Source organism: Haliotis asinina, chromosome 14 (genome assembly GCF_037392515.1).
Source record: "Haliotis asinina isolate JCU_RB_2024 chromosome 14, JCU_Hal_asi_v2, whole genome shotgun sequence".
NCBI classification, from domain to species: domain Eukaryota; kingdom Metazoa; phylum Mollusca; class Gastropoda; order Lepetellida; family Haliotidae; genus Haliotis; species Haliotis asinina.
Window position 1 is genome coordinate 8,824,098 of NC_090293.1, and position 22,625 is coordinate 8,846,722.

The 22,625-nt window shown below is 39.5% G+C and overlaps 1 protein-coding gene across 1 annotated transcript; it reads left to right on the top strand.

The window, feature by feature from the left end:
* The first annotated feature begins 6,008 nt into the window (after positions 1 to 6,008).
* Positions 6,009 to 21,738, top strand: LOC137262068 (uncharacterized). Its single transcript, XM_067799854.1, has 6 exons — positions 6,009 to 6,269; positions 9,219 to 9,306; positions 10,620 to 10,781; positions 11,185 to 11,450; positions 12,572 to 12,739; positions 21,691 to 21,738. Exons 1-6 carry the CDS (start codon positions 6,009 to 6,011, stop codon positions 21,736 to 21,738), a joined length of 993 nt encoding a protein of 330 aa, XP_067655955.1.
* Positions 21,739 to 22,625: the final 887 nt, after the last annotated feature.

A 22,625-nucleotide genomic window follows, 5' to 3' on the forward strand; every position in this document is an offset into this window, starting at 1 on the left:
AAATACTTCTTGTGTTCATTTTGTTTATGGGTAAACTACGATATTATAAGGGAAACGCTATTTTCAGGGTATTGTCATTTGCGGAAGCCCGAGACCTTTCATTAACTGCAGTTGAGTGCAGAGGGAAGTCAGGGGGCTTCAACAAATGATAGTGACCTGAAAAACAGAGTTACCGTTATCAGAAGTGTTAATTGATAAAAACAAACAACGATATCGGTTTAGGAACACTTACTGCTGACAACCCACTTTTATTTACAAATATACGTCATACAAGAAAACAGGTGACCCACACTACCAGCCGCCATTTGTTTAGTGCTCATTAACGTTTAAAGTTCCCGCCGATGTTTTCATTGCTGCATGTTGTACTTTTATGGCGCAAGACACAGACAAGACAAGAAAGTGCATAATGGCACAGTTTCATGTGACGAATGTGAGTCAGAAATACCGTCAATAATGAACCCAAGTACAAACGCGCCGCAAGTGATTGAACATGTAAGCGCAGCTGCTTATGACGTCACTTAACAACAACTCCCTTCGTCACTCATTTAGGGGGCATTATCAAGTTACAGAGGTCCGCCTTCTGATGACGTGCGGGCGTTTTAATGATAATTCTATCCATTTTAGCTATAAAGTTATGACATGTTATGTCACAAGCCTCTTCATGCCTTTTTAAAGGCCATTCATGTAATATCTTCATTCTATACACATCTGTGACATCATTCGTTTGTTAAGTCAATTCATTACTGTTCAGGTTGGTCATAAATTACCAACTTCTAAATTATCCTGTACACACATGTCATTAATATACCCCTAGTAACACCTTATCAAGTAATTTCCAATTTCATCGTCTTCTTTTTTGTGTGTAGATACTGACAACATATGAGCGCCACCAATCACATGGCATATTTGTAACCGCAGTGGCGAAGCAGTTTTCAGAGTATGAGACAACACCTCGTCAGGTGGAGACATTTTGTGAGCGAGTGGGTACGAGCGAGCGGATTTTAATAATACGTCAACAATATCACGGTGGATGTCACATTTTGGGAAATGAGACCGGTTCTCCTGCGTGACAAATAAAGGCTGCCTGACCAAAATCCAAAATCCACCAAAATCTGAACAAAACATGCAAGTAGCCCTTATAATGACAACACCTCTCTCTCCCAAGTATTCAAGAGTCTCCCGAGCATGTTATAATAAGATTCCTTTGCAGTGTTCGCCTGAAAAGATGCGATCCTGTTCCAGAGCAACTTGTTGATCAGAATTGTAGCTCTTGGTCATATGACTTCCGGTTCTATTGTCGGAGTTTACTGTGACTAGGAAACAATGTTAATGTCGTGATTGGTCGGTTTTTCGTTTCGTGACATGTTGTGATATTTGCTCCTCAACGATATTTTCTTTCATAAGATATATTCATACGTTATGACTTTTATAAGCAGCAAAATATAAAAAAATCATTTAAATCTTATTAGCGTTTATGTATGCGAGCACATATAATACATAGAAATGTGACATATACTGAACAGGAAAGAAAACGCATAAAAGCAAGCATTCATGTTGATGTGTTCTAATTAAGAGCTTGTGTTGCGTTTCTTTTACTCTTCAGTATATATGTATGTACTATCAAAACGCAAGTGTCACAGATCTACAGTGTTAAACCTGAGATACGAAAATAATATATAATGTATATATGCTTGACGTGTGTGATTTTTAAATGCATAAATCTTGACATTGCATTTGGAATTTCTTCTGAAATAAAAACCCAGTATATTATGTTGCGTTTTTAGCAATAATAAGCGATATGGTTACTGGAGAACTGGAATATGAAATATACAGGACCTGTAAGTCTCACGAGGCGCACTTCCGGTACTGAGCTGGTTCCTGGCTGCCTTTGAGCGCTCCAACTTGCGATATGGGAGACGGACCCAGCTTACTTCCGGTACCAGATTTCCGTTGACAAGTGTATATCGAAGAAACAGTCCCGGTTCCAAACTGCGCCACCGCCAAATACGACTTTACTAAGCTAGCCCACGTATACAAGCATGTTTGGCTGTGACAGCTGTTGACAGTCGTAATAGCTGGCTAATTTGGGAATGCTGGTTGGATCTAACAAGGATCATCAGTTCCTCACTGTCAGCTGACAACCATTAACCCATTCGAAAAGGTATGACAGGTTGTTGTTCACCGGAAGTACTAAGGTCTCGCAATATGCCGTAACCTGATTACGGGCTATATTGTTTTATTTGTTCACCTACATTTTGTTCAGGTGGACAACGGATGATACTACGTTCTACAGTCACAGACACAAAGCGTGCCATGTAGCTGGAACCGCAATTGTGAAGACCGCAATTGTGGACAGGTGTTATCAGAGAATGTATTAAACAAACAAACAAACAAAACCTTTCATGTTGATCACTGCAGGCCAGTCACAGTACAAACTGAACAAATGATAACTCTTAACAGTTGTAACTGTATTTTGAAAAAATGAACAAACAAACAACAACAACAACAACAACAACAACAACAACAAACTTTGCCATATCCCAGCTATGTGAAACTGATGATAAATTATATGTCCCACTATCGTGTAATTAATCTCCATTAATTAGAATACAACCGCCTGCTACCAACCAAACCTGGTATATGATCCCCCTAGTCATTGTGCCAGGTGTCTGAGAGCAGGCTATTGTACTTCCTATGGGGTCACCGCAAATATACACCGGCAAGACCGATGTTCACCTTTTAGAACAACGCGGACTATTTGGTATAAGGAGACACAGGTAACTGAATCGTATTTCAGTCACTGATGCGTCAAATTTGGAAATGTCCTTCACATGTTGGGCATAAACGTCTTGAAAGCTTTCATATGGCCTTCGATGTTGTAATCCTGATGGGACGTGCGGTAAGCCACAATTGTTTGTGAAAAACTAAGAAACCTTTCTCACTCGCAATCACAACGACATAGTGAATACATAGTGAATAGTCACCACGTTTTCTCGTAAGTACACAATAACAAGCCATCAATTCTGCCGTCAATATAGGATTCCACATTACAATCTTTATATGCTTGAAACTGGAAAATAATCAATTACTAGTGAAATCATTTCAGGAATGAAGGAATCCAAGAAATCGCTGACACGAAAACATCGCATTCATGGAACCCATATACTTGCTCGGGGATAAGTATATTTTCGCGAACACCTGCCGCCCTGACTGTTGTTTGTTATACATACATTGTATTTTTCCCATTTACACACTATGGAATGAATTTTGATGAATAATCGGGGTTGTTATTTTTCATTATCCTTGTTGACAGTGCATGTGTATACAGCAATGCACATATTAGCGGCTGTTTGTCTTTAAATGCCATTCAGAGGTCATGCACATAAAATAGATATTTTTTATTGAAGTTAATGTATTTCTGATGAGGAGCACAACGATTTTCGGAGGATATCCTTATTCCCTCATCAGGTGAATGACGAAACCGACAAAAACTGACATGATTTAAATCTCTGTTCATTAGGACAAAGAATGGTTTTCTTAGACTCCAGATTGTCAATAAATATAACACAACAACATGTTCCTTGAGCCCATGAAAAGACCACTTCGTTGCCTTGTTTGTCGATCCCAATCCATAGTAGCTCTTCTCGACAAAGGGCACGTACAAATATAATCCAGTGTGCACACGGTGTTTTAATTTCTTGCGGATTTAGTGTCCCCAACACAAGTTTCATGTTACACCTCCGTCAACATAAACTAATACGAACGTATATGTTTTAAATATACGACGGTGAGCAATCAATAGCTTAACCCGAAGCTATACTCACATTTTTTTCTAACTGTTTTACTGTCGGATTTGCAACGCCATTCACGGTTACTAATAGACAGATCCTTGATAGATATTTCTTTGGTTATATATAGTGGTCGATGCGCAGGTGGTGCATTCTCACGATACCATTTCTAAGGTGAAAATTGGCACCGACAGAAACTAGTAGCCCAAAACAGATAATCAACCGCTCATCTATAGACAAAGAATGTTCAGTGTCTGATGGTCAATACGTTCGGGGCAAGAGACATATCGATTCTAAATGCTGTTTGGCATTGGTATATCTTAACGTATCCCAGCGATTCCTGATGATCCGAAATACACTAGGTCTCCAGCAACCCATGCTTGCCACAAAAGGTGACTATTCATGGCGACTAACGTCGGGTGGTCAGGTTCGCTGACTTGGTTGACACATGTCGTCGATCCCCATTTGCGCAGATCAATGCTCATGCTGTTAACCACTTGATTGTCTGGTCCAGACTCGATTATTTACAGAGTGCACCATATACCTGGAATATTGCTGGCTGCGGCGTAAAACTAAACTCACTTACGTATCCCCGCTCATCGTCATAACACAGTGAAGTTAAGCAACGTTGGGCTGGGACATTTTCATGAATGGGTGACAGTGTCTGACAGCTTACCTCTGAGAGTTTCTAGGACTTTAATCCCGCCCTACAACGAACACACCCTAGGCAAGGGAGTTTGTTAAAGCAGTTGCCTCTGTCCACCCAACAGAAACTGGGTACCCGGGGAAATAAGTCACGATACTGATACGCGGTAATAATCATAAGATTAACAAGTTTGCAAGCTTTGAGCATGCATTTATGCATGCAGTCTTGTGCTTTAAAAATACACTCTAATATTATATGGGTTTCTAGTTTGATGGATCTGTATAATCGGGCCTAGTACAGTGCATATTGCCGCATCTCTTTTGAAAATAACTAAAAAACACATCGAAGTGAATGTCTTGCATTTTGCACGTCACAGTAACCAAGTTGCGTAGATCGATCTGATCCAGACTCGGTTATTTACAGACTGCCGTCTTTAGGACGTAGTATTGCGGCGTTAAACAAAAACCTCATACCAAACCAAGCATTGTATGCTTGCTGTTCCTTTATGCCTCATTCCCTTGTATTCCAGCTTTTAGACAGTATTCAGAACACAAACTGCACTAGAAAGACTATTGTCTGGCACTAGATGTGTTGGTACATGTGTATATCTTATAAAGACCGTCTGTTTCATAAACCGGGTGAAATGTGTTGACAGCACTGTCCATCAGAAGAGATATAAGGATATATTTATGCTCTGATAAACACTAAAGAATACTTATACTTTAAGATAATTGCAAGTACATTTAAGTGTTTATCTTCCTCTGTATTCTGTCAACCGATGACCCGACGCAATACAAATCTAAAGTCTCTGTCTTAAGGCTTCTCATATCTAAATAAGCGTTAAAAGCAATCATATATTTTCGAGTGTTATAGTACACGTTCAACGTGAACATGATTGTCTGTTAGGCTATGTTGTTATTGAAAATATAGAGTTTATGAAGACCGAGATAAACATTCCATCCGTCTATTGTTCACTTCACTTAACGTGAACGTCACTGGTGTCGTCGATACGACTTTCTGCTTATGACAGACATTTCCTGTAAATTTCGTTGTGTGGCGTTGGGGGTACTTGTTGTATACCAAGAACACTCAGAATGGGCATTCTTCTATGCTAAAGCGTCTTCTTGTAATAAAGTGCACGGGATGTATGGAGATGTCTACTAGATAGATTGTTATGATGACATAATGACATAACTGTGCAGGACCACTTACACTAATGATACCGAAGTAGACAACTGGCGCCCGTCTGTAAATCTACTTATTGCATCAAGTTTATTGATTGTTCGCTAGTTTAAGGGTGTTCAATTACGGTAGTGTGACCAGAAAGCTCACAAACCTTGTGCATAGCCTCAGCGAAGATCTACATCCAGTACACCCCGTACATCTTCTCTCGGGAAACAGGAGAACAGAACTGGATTGCACCAGTACATCGATTCCGTGATCTGTACAGTTTGCATTGACGCGGGAATGCCATGAGACGGCATCCTTCCGAGATTGTGGGACTGTTAACCTGCATGATGTACAGATGTGTGTACATGAATGTGCTACTATTGTTAACTGCCTCCGTTAGTGCCATGTTCACGACCTGTTCCACCAAGGAGAATCTGCCTGTTTCAGAGGGGCACAGGCTCACTGGTGCTGTTTTTGACACACTCCTCACACCGGGCATACTGATGTGTGCTAGAGAGTGTCTTGGGAGAACAGCATGTCAGGCCTTCAACTTCCATCTTGACCATGGTGTATGCGAGCTCAGTGGTGCTCGTGATGGATCTCCTGGAGTCTCAATGACCTTGGACACCAGATTTGTTTTTTCAGAAGCTGTAGATTGGCCATCTGTGAGTAAAGATTATTTGTGAATTTGTTGTAGAAGTAAAACGTTGAAATGATTGCTTTTCATCGAACAGAGTAAGATAATGATTCATACTTCCCCCTATAGAAATTGGAATTTTGGTAAATATCCGAAAACGTATTTGCTGTGCGCGTATCTGGGAAATAACATGTAACTGATACATCTATTTAGAAAGGAAATGTTGTGTTTAACATTACCTGCTGTCGGGAAACGGATGCTCACATTTCAAACCATACAGTCTTTCCTTATTTGACTTCATACCAGTACCTAGAAGATAACTAGTTTGAGAGTAATACAACCAACAAGGGACAAAATGCTCTCAAGTCTAGCATTTACGTTTGAAAGAAAATCGAAAAATCGACGACTAAGAATCGACTCGTCATAGACACAAATGCAGTAATACCTCAACCGGTGTCCTCTCACTTAGCCAGATTTTGCCAAAACAGGTCTGTCACATAACCAGAGTGAGATGTGGTTGACTGGGTTATTCACAGGAAGGCGATTTTTTGGGCTTGTATAAACATGGACCGTTTTTCGTTTTCGACTTCGTGCGAAAAGGTTGGACATTTGCAACAACTGGTTGGGGTGTTTGTACAAGAACCCTAATTCCAGAGGAAGGTTATAACCACAAGATGTGCATTTCACTTTTATTCATACACATGTATTTACTAGACATGTCACTTCTAAATTCTAATTATAACTTCCTTCTTAATCATTAACATATGTTTAAAATGCGTACAAAGAATCATCTAACATGCTGATCTTCGTATCATTGTTTAATACCTTTCACTTAAACTATGTACAAAGTCCATTCCAAATGTCATTCTTTTTCATTAAAATATGTACAAAGAATCATTTAACATGCTAATTATCGTATAATTGTATAATACTTTTCACTTAAACTGTGTACAAAAGGTCATTTCCACTGTCCGTCTTAATCATTAAAATATGCACAAAGTATCATCTAACATAATCATGTTATCATTTCATAATACTTTTCACTTAAACTATGTACAAAATGTTCATTTCCACTGTCCGTCTTAATCAGAAAAATATGTACAAAGTATCATCTAACATGCTAAACATTCTATCATTTTATAATACTTTTCACTTAAACTGTGTACAAAGTTCATTTCCACTCTTTTCTTTATCATTAAAATATGTACAAAATATCATCTAACATGCTAATCACGTTATCATTTTATAATACTTTTCACTTAAACTATGTACAAAGTTCATTTTCACTGTCCTTCTTTCTCTTTGCGATAATTAGGTACAAAGTATCATCTAACATGCTAATCATTGTATCATTTTATAAATCTAATTAAATACTTTTCGCTTAAACTGTGTACAAATTTCATTTCCACTGTTCTTAATGATTAAAACATGTACAAAGTATCATCTAACATGTTAGTCATCCTATGATTGGATAATACATTTCGCTTAAACTATGCACAAGTGTCATTTCCACTGTTCTTATTCATTAAAACATGTACAAAGTACCATCTAACATGCTAATTCATGACAATAATTATGACGTAGTGTTAATAATATATTATATATACTACAAACAAAAAACATGGAAACATCCTAAAACTTGATAGTCATATATACACTTATACGTGATTTGGTCATTTATGGTTTTAAGGTGACTGCAACCTTTTGTGTGTTGAATGGGCACTTAAATCAGCATCTTAGGGCTTGAAATGAAGCAACTGATTCACTATTCGTCGAGTTTGAGTGTAATGAAACATTGTCAAAAACAGTGAAAAATAAGGGTGCTGAAACACACAAACACCATGTTAGATTCAAACGTCCAAACACAACAGACTGGTGCATGTGGAAGACAGACGTCCCAAGCAGCTTGTGGCAACATGTCCTTTAGAATATCTACAAACAGTGTTAAAGCCTCGCAATTTCTTCTACACGCCACAGCGGAAACACGGGTCCACGTTAGAAAGAGAGCCATTGCCTTAAGACGTAGGGTTCACCGTCCATATGTGTCATCCTCTGTCCTTCACAGAGCGAGGGACAGATTCGTCAAAGACTGTTCACGAAATCGGTATCAGCATGAACGACCCAAGAACTGTGTTCATGTACAAATATAGTCACCATCCGTTCCCTAATCCTCCGTGAATCCCCGCTAAGCCCTTACATAAACATTACCGTAACAACTCTAAAGATCAAAGAGTACAGTGTTTCGCCTTTGTGCGGATAACTAAATTAGTGAGATTAGAAATGTATTAGTTCGAGATACAAAGTGTAACAATAGTGTAACAATAGTGTAACAATAATGTAACAATAAGAACCAACGACTCCACATGGATGAATGACGAAATCGTGCACTTAGGATTGCTAGCAAGACTGAGAGCATGACATTCACTCGTAAAGCGGAAACCTACCTCAAGTTTAGACAGTTGATTTTCTGCTGCAGCTCATTTGGTTGCACGACATACCCAACATATTCAGTCACATTTTACATATAATGTATGATGTCCTTGCACTTTTGCTTGCCAGTATTATTCTTTTGTTGTTAAATCAATTTATCTGAGATGTTGTTTCTTTGGCTTCAGTATTACAAACACATGCATACATCTTCAATCGTTTATAGATTATAGACCTAGAACAAAGCCGTACGCTTCTATGCATCATGCTAATTACTTAACTCGTATCTCTCACCTAGCCAGGGTGCAATGATGGATCAACATGACCTTTTGGTTAGACCCTTCAACCAGTGAGGTAGAGCAATTCTTCACATGAATTAATGTTTAATCTGTGTGTTGTGATAAACATTGTGTGGAAAAGGGTCGAAACAAACCAGCATTTAAATTAATCTGAATGTTCTCCGGTGCCCTGCTCGTCACCACTTTGGATTTTCGTGTCTCCAATTGTGATGAGGCATTTGAGCACTTTCAATGATTTGTTTTTTCTCTAGCGAATACTCGGGACGTGTAAAAACCACAACTGCCCCGTAACCACACGATGTGTAGAAGAAACTGGCGGACCGGATTGTGTTGTATCTTGTGCGTATATACTAGTTTTCCTTGACAAATGAGTTTTATTCAAACTGTTTTAGACCTGTTTGAATTACTTGAAGTCTTGCTGGAAGGATATTTAGCATGTGGGACGATCACAAGTTCCACGTAAAGCAGATACAAAGTGGACACCAGAAATGGGCTTCAGACAATGTACCCGTGTGGGGAATCGAACCAGTGCCTTCGGCGTGACGAACCAACACTTTAACCAGTAAGCTACCCCACCGCATCAATAGATACAAGAATCAGACTATATGTGGGATTCATTCAATCTCTGTTTGTTAAGCCGATTAGACGATCGATTAATTATGATGTTGTTTGTAAAAGAAATGATGTCAATGCCTTGAGTTAGGAATTGTATTTAAAGTGGCGAACATCGAGTTCGGACAAATATATTTCGATGATGACAGTAGAGTTCAGAGTCATGTCTGGATGTAGTCCTTAGTCGAAGATCATATAGCGGTTTGTTGTCTGTCCAGTCATGTTGGCATCAGTGGCAACTAAAAACCGATACCTCCGCAAAAGTATCACAAAGACCAGAGTTCGATTCCCACATTGGTACACTGCGTGAAGCTCATTTCTAGTGTGCCCCGCCATGACATTGCTGGGACATTACGAAACCCACTCACTCAGCAAGAGATCCCATACACGATCTCATATTAGAGGGGGTTTATCTTCAATGAGTGGACGTCACTCCTGTCCTCCTCACCATGATGAAGTTATGTTGCTAGACACATTTGCTATACACGTTTGTTTTACTGAACATTTGTGCATTACTTTCAATATGCAAGGAACTGTCAAGCTCACTGTGCTTGGATATGTTGACGGGGATTTTTTTTTTATCAGACAATGTGTTTTATGACAATGACTATGCACTTTCTGAACAGCGTCTAACCACTTCAGTTTAATACATTTCAAAGAAACAAATGCGATGAAATAAACAATGATAAAAATAGCCTTTTATCTTATCAGTCTGTTTTTACTTTCAGTGTCACATGGACTGATAGTCAATCTCGCTCATAGTGTATATCAATATACTGAACAGCAAAAGAAAGGCAACTCTGTTTTTGTAATTTTATAAAATAAATAGAAGATATAAACATGAAGGCCTACTTTTAAGAGATTTTTTCAAAACTTGCATTTCCTTTGCTGTTTAGTGTAGTTTGATCATATCCCGTAAGAGCCCTTACATTAAGAAATATTACTGACTAGGCCTGGGGATTTGGTTAGAGACTGCAGGTCTTTACGCTGAATGCTTAATGACGCTCACTCTTCTAGGAAATATGTCTATAATACTGTAGATTGCCTGGACCCGCCAACTGTAGAATTTGCTACCCTGACATCAGATGGTGTTCTGACGCCTGTGGCAGAGTCCCTCCCTTACGAGTGCACTGTGGGATATGTGCCTTGTGGGAACGTCACCTGCAACACCGACGGAACATGGTCATCCATGAGCTGCATGCGTAAGTCAGCTTTCATTAAGATCCGGGTTAGAATTGATCTTCCGCGACCTATGCTTTTTGTAAGACGCGACCAGCGGGATCGGGTATTCAGACTTCATGATTTGTATACATGTCAATGTATACAACTGCGTAGATCGATGATCAAAAACAGTTACTGTATGATGCAAAGTAATTGTAGAAAGTAATGGTCTGCATTGATTTATCGACCATCTTGAAAGCGTGCACGTGCATCCCATGCGTTGTATTTAGGGGTGTTGTTGAAGATAAATGGTAGTGCGTTCATAATATGTCTATCTGTGACATGAGTGAGTGTGTGTGTGTGTGAGAGAGAGAGAGAGAGAGAGAGAGAGAGAGAGAGTGAGAACGAGATTTAATGATGCAGTTTAAACCTCGCTTGTTTCAGCTGTGTCCAGCTGTACTGATGCACAACAGCTTCGTTCCACGTACACTGACGGAGAGTACTGGTTGTATCCACAAAAGCTGAATGGCGCACGAGTTAGGGTGTACTGCCATGGAATGGACAGCACACCTTCCGAATACATCTCATTGAAAACACCATACATCATGAATGCTCCACTGGTGCAAAATCCGGATTGTACTGGGGAATCACCAAGGACACACGATCTGCTTGGATATCACGAATATGAAAAAATCGGCTTGGACATCGTAGTGAGTTGCATCATGGTTCTGTTATTATTAAGATTAATATTTGTCTTATCCCAGCACATCAGATACATTTACTCTTACGCTTGAAGAGGCCTCCTGAGAAACAAAGTGCAAGAGATGGATGGTGCAAGTAAAGGGATTAACTCTATCGCTGAACTAAGGCTTGCCAGAATACAAAAAATATACTAAACATCCAGCTGGCCAATAAATCTCCATAGTCACAGGCTAGTGAATATTCATGAGATCATTTCGAAAATATTTCAGTCACTCCGACTTGTTAAGTTATAAATACTTGTACATTATGCAAGATTATGGCTTGATAAATACTAAATTATTTCGTGGAAAATATTTGGCACACTTATTTCCCGTTGCGTCAAGTTTTTTCCAAGTACATCAATCAATCAATCAATCAACCAACCAACCAACCAACCAACCAACCAACCAACCATCCAACCAACCAACCAACCAACCAATCAATCAATCAATGAAACAATCAAAAAGAACTCAAAGCAACGACAAAATACTGGAAGCAACGAGAAACAGATGGAACTAACGCGTACATTCGATGAAAAAATATTATACGCTAAAGCAGTTACTGTAGCATTAGACTTTCGGAGGTTCACCTCGAAGAAAAAGTCTTCTGTCTTTTGTCTTTTAGAGGGAATGACCTAGTCATTCAAAGCTTTAATATTCCTTCCGGTAGTCGCAAAACGAGTGTTAGTTTAATTCATGGCTAGATTTGTAATAATCATCTGTATATAAAGGCGAGGTAGAATTTTATTCCAAGTAGAATCCTGTGTGTTGACCCCCTTTAATTCCATCCGATCTATAGCCTGTTTCGGTATTGTATTACTGTTTATTGTGTGAAATTTTTGACAGTCTAGTGAATCTACTGCCCATCATTGACCAATAAATATAGCATTTAGATCTATTTTTGATATGCAGCCTTCATAGTCACGATATGACCGATGTGCCTTAAACATTCAAGTCACTCTCAATACGCTCTATTTTAAAAAGTATAAGTCATTTCCAATTATATCCTGCCTTTCATTGTGTAAATAACTGAAATACTGTTGAAACAACTTGCTCTCAAGTTAGTAACAGATTATTTGTTGCAATTTCAGAACATGGCAATCAACAAGAAAGCCAGGGCTTTTTACAAGAAGACAGGCGTGTCCAATGCAAATGTGGCTGTGGTCAGAGACTGCTATTCCGCGGCAGGTAGCGCCTGTGGTCCAAAGGGTCAAGCTGTTATGGACTTAAGAGGGACTGGTCTTGCTCTGAACGAATCGGTGAGTTCAGGCGTGACACAATACTTTCACTGTCAATACATCTGGCTGTTTCTAATATTGCTAATCACCCCAGTTTTCAATAAATACAAACGTTAGAAAAATATATTTTTTTAATATCAAAAAGTTGAAAAGCAAAATATTAACTTTTCCGAATTAGTCATAAGCAATTTCGACAAAAGACAGACTGCACAGTTCGAATCAGATCGTATGTATGTATTCATGAATCATTTAATATATTAATTACACCTGGCATTCCGAGTAATAGCAACAGTAGTATTCCACTTACACGGCCCTCCAGTGTTAACGACCTACTTTTGGGTACTTCCGGCACAGCAACTCGGTCTTTGACGATTTAATAAAAACCAACAACTGCACCCCGACAGAAATCCTTTGTATATGCCCATACTCGCATGGGTTTTCTGGCCCGACTTGGTTGTCTACGCGCAGCGATAATGCTCGAATATTGCTAACAACGGCGTAAAATCATACTCACTCACAAGATAATCTTTGAGTACCATTGTTAATGACACCAAGGTTTGGGTGCGTTATGGGCAGACATTTTCCGGGAAACCGGCACGCCTTCCACAATGTCAACGCCCCTGTACATGGGGCACGTATTGTCTAGGATTGCAAGTGACAAATTGACATTACTGGAATGTTGTGAACTGCACAGACGCAAATTTAATGAACAGGAAAAGAAACTCAACTCTGTGTTTTGTGGGGTCAAGTTTTACGATAGAAGGTAGAAGACATACCCGCGTTGTTTGCTAGTAATAATATGGCCACACGCTGTAGTTAAGGAGTTTTCGGATATCATAGTGAAGATGGTAATTTGTCCGTCAATATCATATGCCACTGAATATGGTCAGGTGATTGAAGTGGAGCTCAACAGACTCCCCACAAAATAATTGGGATTCTCATGTGTAGTATGCCACATCATGCTTTACGCCAATCGTTAAAATCACCTTCCGATATTAAAATAGTTCAAATTTGTTTGTTGTTGAATCCGCACTTAACAATATGGTGTCAGCATGTAAATACTAGAGACTGGACCAGACAATCCAGTGATCAACGTCATGAGCATCGACCAACGCAGTTGGGATACACAGACATTTGTCATCCACAGACATTTGTCATCCAAGTCAGCGAATCTGACCATCCGATCCGATTAGTCGCCCCTTAAGACTCGCATTGATTTCCGAAGGCAAGTTCTATCATGGCTTTCACGGATCGTGTAGTTTCTATAAACAATCCCCCCTACGTTAACACTGCCATGAAACAAAATAATTTCATGCGAGTCATAATTTGTAATGGCCCATCATTAATTATATATAACAGGTTGAAAACAAACATTACAATAAAGCAACCATCTCGTTTCAGATAACTTGGAGCAAGGCGTATGGGACAGCTATTTGGGACCCGATTGTCAGTCGGTCCTCTAACCATCAGCTCCTCGAGATACGATGCGGTGGTGTGTGTGGAGTCTGCAGTGCCCCTGGACTGGTCCTCCTCACCTTGCTGAATTCTGATGGTAGATATTCAATGTCTCACTTGCGGATCTGTTAAAACAAATGTATGATGTGTGGCCTGAGAAGAACCTCAAGTAGACATTTAGTAATCTAGGATAGTGCTACCAGCCATTGGTCTTGTCCATAGAACACTGGAAGGTCCGGATTAAGATCGGTCTCCAGTAACTCATACGTCTCGTAAGAGCTGACTAACGGGATCGAGTAGACAGATTCGCTTGGTTGATATGTGTCATCGTACCCCAGTTGCGTAGATCAATGCCCATGCTGTTGATCACTAGATTGCCTTGTCGAGGCTCGACCATTACAGATGGAATATTGCTGGGTGCGGCGTAAAACTAAACTCATCACTTACTCTTCCACATGTAGGCGCAGAATTAGTACAGTTCAATTTGTCACTTGTGTGTGCCAAGGTGTCACGGACAATTTTGCCATGAATTATGCATTCAAACAGAGGTTTCACTTCACATTTCACTGAAGCAGCAGCAGTGACAGTACAGTAATATACTGAACAGAAACGCAATGTCAAGCTTTAAATGGAAGAAAAAGAACGCTTGCTTTTTGACATTACATTTCTTCGAAACTTGTGTTTCTTTTGCTGTTCAGTATATGTTCAAACATACTTTACAAACGTGTTGTAGTTCTAAATCATTTAAAGTATATCTTTGCCATGATTACTACATTCAATGCTGAAGTAAACCTTCTCAGAATGTTTATTGTACACATCTGACGAAAATGTACATGCCTAGGAGTGTTCAGTTGGGAAGGAAAGTTTAACGCTGAACGTTTCGCTAAGACCTGGTATCAGTACTAGTTGGTCGTGTAGTACAAAGCATGTGTAATTTTAGCTGGAATAAGACAATGGGTTCTGCATTCGGGAGGGACTGTAATGTGTATTAAATTACAGTATAAATATATTATGTGCCTGTGACGTAATACTACGTTTAATGTTTGTTCCCCTATTTCTTATGCTTATTAGAGCATTTATATTTTTACGTATCCATGCAATAAAAGGACCGTTTCATTTCGATACTAAAACCTACTGCAACATACACGTCTCTTGCAGCGCCAGAAGAAAGTAGTGCCATAATCCCATCCTGTGAATAGCACGGAGAAGTGTGTCTAACAGTCCTCGAACATCGTGTGATCAACCACAAAACAACATATCAAAACAATAACAGTGCTCCAACATCTTGTGGTCAACACTTGAACAATGTGCTTACATAACAGTCCTCCAGTCCAACATCTTGTGATCAACATTTGTTTATCGTGCCTACATGAGAGTGTTTCGACATCTAGTGATCAACAAGTGAACAACGTGCTTACATATGGCCGTGCTCCAACATCTTGTGATCAACACTTGAACAACGTGCTTAAATAACAGTGCACCAACATCTTGTGGTGAACACTTTAACAACGTGCTTACATATGACAGTTCTCCAACATCCTTTGACCAACACGTGAACAACGTGTTTACATAACAGGGTTTTAACACCTTGTAGTCAACATTTGAACAAAGTGCTTACACATAGCAGTGCCCAACATCTTGTGGTGAACACTTTAACAGCGTGCTTACATAACAGTGAACCAACATCTCGTGATCAATCACTAAACAATATTTCTATGTACTTAACAGTGCTCCAACATCTTGCGACCAGCACTTAAACAACAAACCTACATAACGCTGCTCCAATATCTTGTGGTCAACACTTGCACATCAGCCTACATAACACTGCTCCAAATGTTGCTGTCAACACTTGAACAACGTGCCTACATAACACTCCTCCAACATCTTGTGGTCAACACTTGACAAATGTGCCGAAATGACAGTGCACAACATCTTGAGCCCCACACCTGAACAGTGTGCTTGCATAACAGTGCCCCAACATCTTGTTAAGCTAAAATAATTAAAAAAAAACCCGCAAAGTAAACATCACATTGGGGATCAATTTTAGTGTCTCGGAACAAACATTTTTTTGTGGTTGACTGAAGAAAACTTAATTATCCCATAAAGCTACTGATGAATCCCGGGGACTTCAGTCCATCAGTAAACCATGGAGATAATTTAAATATAGAGCAACTGTGCGAAATTACAGAACGTGTTGGAAATGCACATATCATTTAGCTTATTTTATCACAATTTTCATACCTTAACAATGGATATCTGAAAATCTGTAACCTGTTGCTTTTTGCTTATTTAATATAATTTAATATGATAGTGCATATATCTATCTGAACATTCAGTTTTCCCCGAGAACCTTCTGGGCTGACGTTTGAGGGGTTTGTCACAGTACCTTATTTTGCTTGTTAACACACTGTACAAATGAATAGCTGAAAATTGCTGATGGTTGTTGAGACCATGTTCACTCACCTAGTTAGTTAGTGAGTTAAAAGTTAACGTCAGATGGCCATGTTTGGGCTATAGCGAGACCAGTTTTATACATATTCGGTAGTTCGTCCTGCATAAAGCAATATTTAAAAGGAAAGATGTCAACTGTATACAACAACTGAAAACAAGGGTTAAGAGACATTCGCAACAAAAGCTGGGGCACCTCGTTGCAGGAATCATGAACTGAGAACAAAGACGCAAGACCTTTTAGTTCGGACCTGCGGATCAACGCTTAACGATGTAGCCATTTTAATGTACTCTAACTGGAACTTCTAATATGGTCCCTCAATCATACTAATTGTTGGAGTGGAGATCTATTACAATTATGTGTTCATAACATGCCGTGACATATCATTGCCCGTCAAAGAACAAGGTTTACTTGAGTGGCATTCAAGGTTACGTTTCGCTATAGATTCTTATACTGTTTTCAAACATATCAAAACGTCGCTATTGTCAACATTTGGTAGTTGTTGATCCATAAAGCCTTATCGCAAGTAACAAGGTAACTTTATTCTTTGTGTATATATGATTCTTTGTGTATATTTGACGGCGGCCAGAGAATATTCTAGTCTGAATCAGACAATGCCATGGTTTTCCTTTCAGCCTATACTTACCTTTCAGCCCATGTGACAGGGGTTTCCAGGATGACTTAACACTGCTGAGGCGGGATGTGGTCATTGGTGTATTGCTTCAGGGGTGGTGGGGGTGGCCTAGCGGTTAAAGCGTTCACTCGTCACGACGAGAACCGGGTTCGATTCCCCACGTGGGTACAATGCGTGATACCCATTTCTCCCCAAAGGTGATAAAACCAGACATGTATACATGCTCACTTACTAACTGTCGCAATCCAGCTATCAATGTCTGTATAGTTTAAAGTCCATTGTTAGTATGAAAAGGTACATTTACAGTAGATCGGCGAATCTGGAAACACTGTCTTCTCACCACCAACGAGTGATCGACCATGCCACTGTATCTCGACATCAACCAGACATCTTTTCCAGACACATCAGGATGGATTAGGTTGCTGAGAGTGAATAAGTTTCGGTTCACCCAGCTTTTTAGCAACATTCCAGCAATATCATGGAGGGGACATCAAAAATGGGCTTCACACATTGTGCCCACTTTGGGAGTCGAACCCGTGCCTTCTTCGTGACGAGTGAACGCTTTAACCATTATGCTACCCCACCGCTTCATGTTATTGTTCAGAACTGTCTGAACCTGCTGACCAAAAAGCAGCTGACTAAAATCATGTAATGGGACTAAGGAGTACATACACTACCCCAACTTTGACGGTCTCTAAGACGGACACACAGAGTCAACAACAGGTGTCTGTGACATAATTTATTTAGTGTTAGAAATTTACATCGTCGTTAGGCCTGAAGCGGACTGAAAACCACTCATACCCACTACCTTTTCTTTTCTGCTCGTCCTAATGGTCCTTTTTCCAACAACCCCCAATCCCACCCCCCAAAAGTTTTTTTTTCCACATTAAAATACAGGGCCCACTTTCTGATCAGGACCAGCAACTTTTTATGATTCTCGGTCTTAAGGGTATGCAGCTTTTCTGGGTTAAGGGCGAACACTGTATATAGGGTTCATGCAGGAAGCAAACATACTGAAAGTTCCCACGGTCACTATTATGGTGATCTACCTTCAATTGATTGCAATCTATAGCTCGGTTTTATGATTTATCGTCTTGTATAGTTAAACTGTTGTATTTTTTTGCACTGTAGTTTTATATTCATATGTGTGCCGCGTCAACTGCCCTTCGTTGACACGCTTTTCAATAATTTATGCGTATGTATAGTGAATTTAAAACTTGTTTAGTCACGATATGGTTGAAATATTACCGACGTGACTCACTCACTCACTCACATGGATAGGTTGCGTGCGTAACACTCAGTTAGGTGTAAGGTCATCACCATAGCTACAGGTTTTTGTTCGCAATACTAGTCAACATATGAAAATATTCAGCAATAGGTTTGCTTATAATATCATATTATAACATCATAAAGGGTGATAATCGTTTAACGATGCATTAACCTCCAAGAGAGTGCTTTCCTTTTCTTTACTTTGATAAATCCCTCATACTAAATTAATAGAAGAATCAGTTACTCAAATATATTGCTATTTATGAAACAGGTGCATTTCTTTCAAGTACGTAATAGTGTTTTTGTAGAACCGATTGGAAATGTGTATTTGAATAAGTAATTGCGACCCTATTGATTTGGTCACAAACATCGTATCCGCTATCGATTTTCAGAATGTTATAGCTAACTCCGTTCTAGACCGGTTTTCACTAATCATTGTCTTCAACACACGAATTAATGCGGCGTTAAGGACTTAGTAATCTCTGAGGAACAGTGACGATTGATAATGGTCGCCGATTGACGCCATTCGATAGTTTTATTTTGCTAAAGAAGAGTTGAATTGAATGACAGAGCCTAGTTTTACGCAGCACTCAGCAACATTCCAGCTGTCGGCTGTCTGTCAATACTCGCGTCTGGACCAAACAATCCAGTGCTCAGTTCAGCGATGTAATTAAGTTAGTGTCATTTCTGCTCGTGTGTCAAACAGATATTATGATATTATGATATCATCACAATCCGCGTAAAAAATCCCTCACTTTCGCCCTCGAAAGGTTTGACAAATCTAACACATCATTAATAACGTGGGTCAAGAACGGAACACATTCTCGTATAAATTTGTCTGTGAACAACCTGTTAGACATGCGTCTACCGTTTCATAGTAGACGTTCATATTCCACAATGCCTTGATGAAGTAAAACGGTTTTAGTTACAAGATATAATATTGGGTTTGGTTTGTTTGGCGTTTAACTCAGCAACGTTTCAGCTGTGTGACGATGGTCTGAAAATAATCGATCACGAACAAAACAATCCTCTGTCAGCTGAAATCAGCGAGCGTGGGCAGCTGTGGACCAGTTCTAACCTTGATCTTCACGGGTCTGAATACATAATATGCTTGTATACACGTATTCCTGTAAAAACTGATTGTGTCTAGTTTAACGCCAAACTCAGCAAGACAACAGCTATGTGACCACAGTCTGTACATATATGAATCTGGGCCAGACAATCCACTGATCAACAGCATGGACATGGATCTACGTAACTGGGACACGATGACGTGGCAACCATGTCAATGGGCCTGACAACCGATCCCGTATGTCGACTCTTACGACATGATAGTCTACTGAAAACCAGTTTAAATCTAGATCTTCAAGTGTCAACAGGAGACCTTCGGTTCATCAGGAAAACGAGTAACGCAATTACAGTATGTTTATTTGTCTTTGTAACTTCATTTCATTAACCATGTAAATTTTAAATTAGATTTCTTGAAAACTGTTTCTACTCAAAAGATCCACTTGCTTCATATTGAAAGATCTACTAGAAAGTTAAAATGGTTAACTGATCTGGGGATATGTTAACTAATTGTTATCACGCCATGCTTGATTATTCCCCAGTGAATAAATACATGCATTCACCTGTTAATGTAAAGTTGTGTCTTTGGGCTCAGAGTCTGTATACTGTTGGAGACAGGAACGTCTGGACATAGGTATCACTTTCTTCTCCCAACGAAAACCCATTGAAGTGGCAAACATTATCTGCCATCTGTCAAGGCAGGCGTTGTAAACCTACATGCCTGGTAAACTGCACTCAGATTATGTAGAACCTGTTTGAAACATCTTCAGTAAAACAGCATTGCAAAGCGTTTTTAACTCACGTGCGTGGAACAATAACGATGGCGGATGGGACATACCTGCTCCTTCCGTTAAGTTAAAATTGCTTTCAAAAAGAACGTGGGTTTAATTTGTAGCATTTTGAAACATTACATTACCGGTCATCTTCATTATGAATAATTTGGAAAAAGGTTTTCACTGGCCCTTTGTAACGTGACTATTACCTCTTTGTTCTTGTAGGTTACTACTACTGACCTGTAACAGAAAATTGGCCTTTCGTAACCCATGCTTGACGGGATCGGGTTTCCACTCTCGCTGACTTGGTTGCCACATGTCATTGGTTCTCAGATCGATGCTCATGCTCTTAATAACTGACTTATCTGGTCCAGACTCGATTGTTTACAGATCGCCACCATATAGCTGCAATATTTCTGAGTGTGGCTTAAAACTACCTTCTCACTCATTGCCTTACTTTTGTCAGGATCGGGAAAGATTCGCGCTATTACTGTTATGAGGGGATAAATGCAAGTATCGGACTGAATACTTGATCGATGTCAAATAATTCCGCTCAGTAACACAATATCGTCAATATGAAGGACAAAGGTGATAATCCGTGGTTAGTCTTGTAGGCTTACACCAACTAATACAGACTCATAAGGGTTAAAACAATCGATCACAGACGGGTAGTGCTTATATATTTCAGGGAGGTGGTCAGCTCATTTCATTTTGATGTGATGCACTATTTTTAATCATCATGACAAGAGTCATCCTTATATGATCACGTTCATCCTGTAACGTATATAAACAAATGCATCAAATATGTTTTGATTAGGATATTGCAATTCTCAAAACACTAACAGAAAATCATCTAATTTCCCAACCTTGAAAAGGCACTCAAAAAGCTGTCGACCATTTGCAATAAAGTAAACACGATACTGACAAGAGTTACCTAAGCCTGTGGCCATGCCTTTGGTCATTGATCAGGTTTGCATTGGAGCTGCAGCCCTAATCCTCATGTGATGAAGAAAAGAAGACAATTCAATGTCACTTATGAATACATTTTGAATGAGCACTTATTCGTATTGGTTGATATGAAACGCGTTATGTATGGATGTGTCGTAGGGATTGAACCTTCAACCTGATTGATTGATACGTTATAACAAACACATACAGACAATGAATTACATGCTCAGTAATGTAGACATTAGAGAAGTGCAGACAGCTGTGCAGTGTATATACCCACAGCATTTCAGGTCGGTGGTCATCTCAAAATGTTTATATTTTAATTTCTTATTACACGAGTACGCATGCTGTCACCCTCCCGCTGGTTCTCTTTCAGACACCTTGCAATTCTCTTGACGCAGTTATTGGACACGCGTTTGCCTGAGTCACCCATGTGTTCATGACATTGTCTAGATCACTCTCTACACTGAAACGTTGTCTTTAAGGTTAACACTTCGATTAACACTTCAAGCAGTGGTCGCATTCCTCTGACTGGCTTTGGAAAGACAAACGCAAATGTATGTAGAAATGAAAACATAAATCTTACAACAAACCCTGGATGCGTGCAATACAGAACTCGAAGCTGAATACGAAAATTGCCAGAGCCATGTGCTAAGATGGGTTGGGTATGTAACAGATGTTACCCAATATTTAGTTGTTTGGGAATTGTTGACCTCATCTGCCTTATCTGTGGCATCCGCAACGAACACATGCAAACGATTACGTTAAAATATCCCCCTTTTTTCCTACACCAATCAAGTACACTGTGCTTGATGCCAGTTGGCAATGGCGCTAGCATGATTGTGAGATTGAAGCGTCATAAAATATATCTTTGCTTCATTCAGGATGTGGTTTAAACCCTCTGGCTGAAGTGGGAGATCCCAAATATACAGGTTTGTAGCAAAATCAATTGGGTGGACTTCGAAACGTTATAACCTCTCACGATAGATGATATATTGGAGTATCAAGAGCTTTGACACCGAAACTGCTGAAACGGTTAAGAAGTTCATACCTCAGACTGGAGATACCTCAGACTTGGCATTCCCAGTCGTCTTCACGTGCTACAATTCAGCCTATAAACTTCCACGCCTGAAAACTATTATGATTGGCCCGATACATATCGATATAAAATATTAAAAGTCTCATCAAACAAACCACGAATGCTTGTGATGTCTTTAAGACTTGCTCTCAATATTAGTCAATACTGTAAGGGATATACTAAGTAAAGCTAGTTTTCAATTTTAATTAGTGATGTTTTTATAAACAGAATGG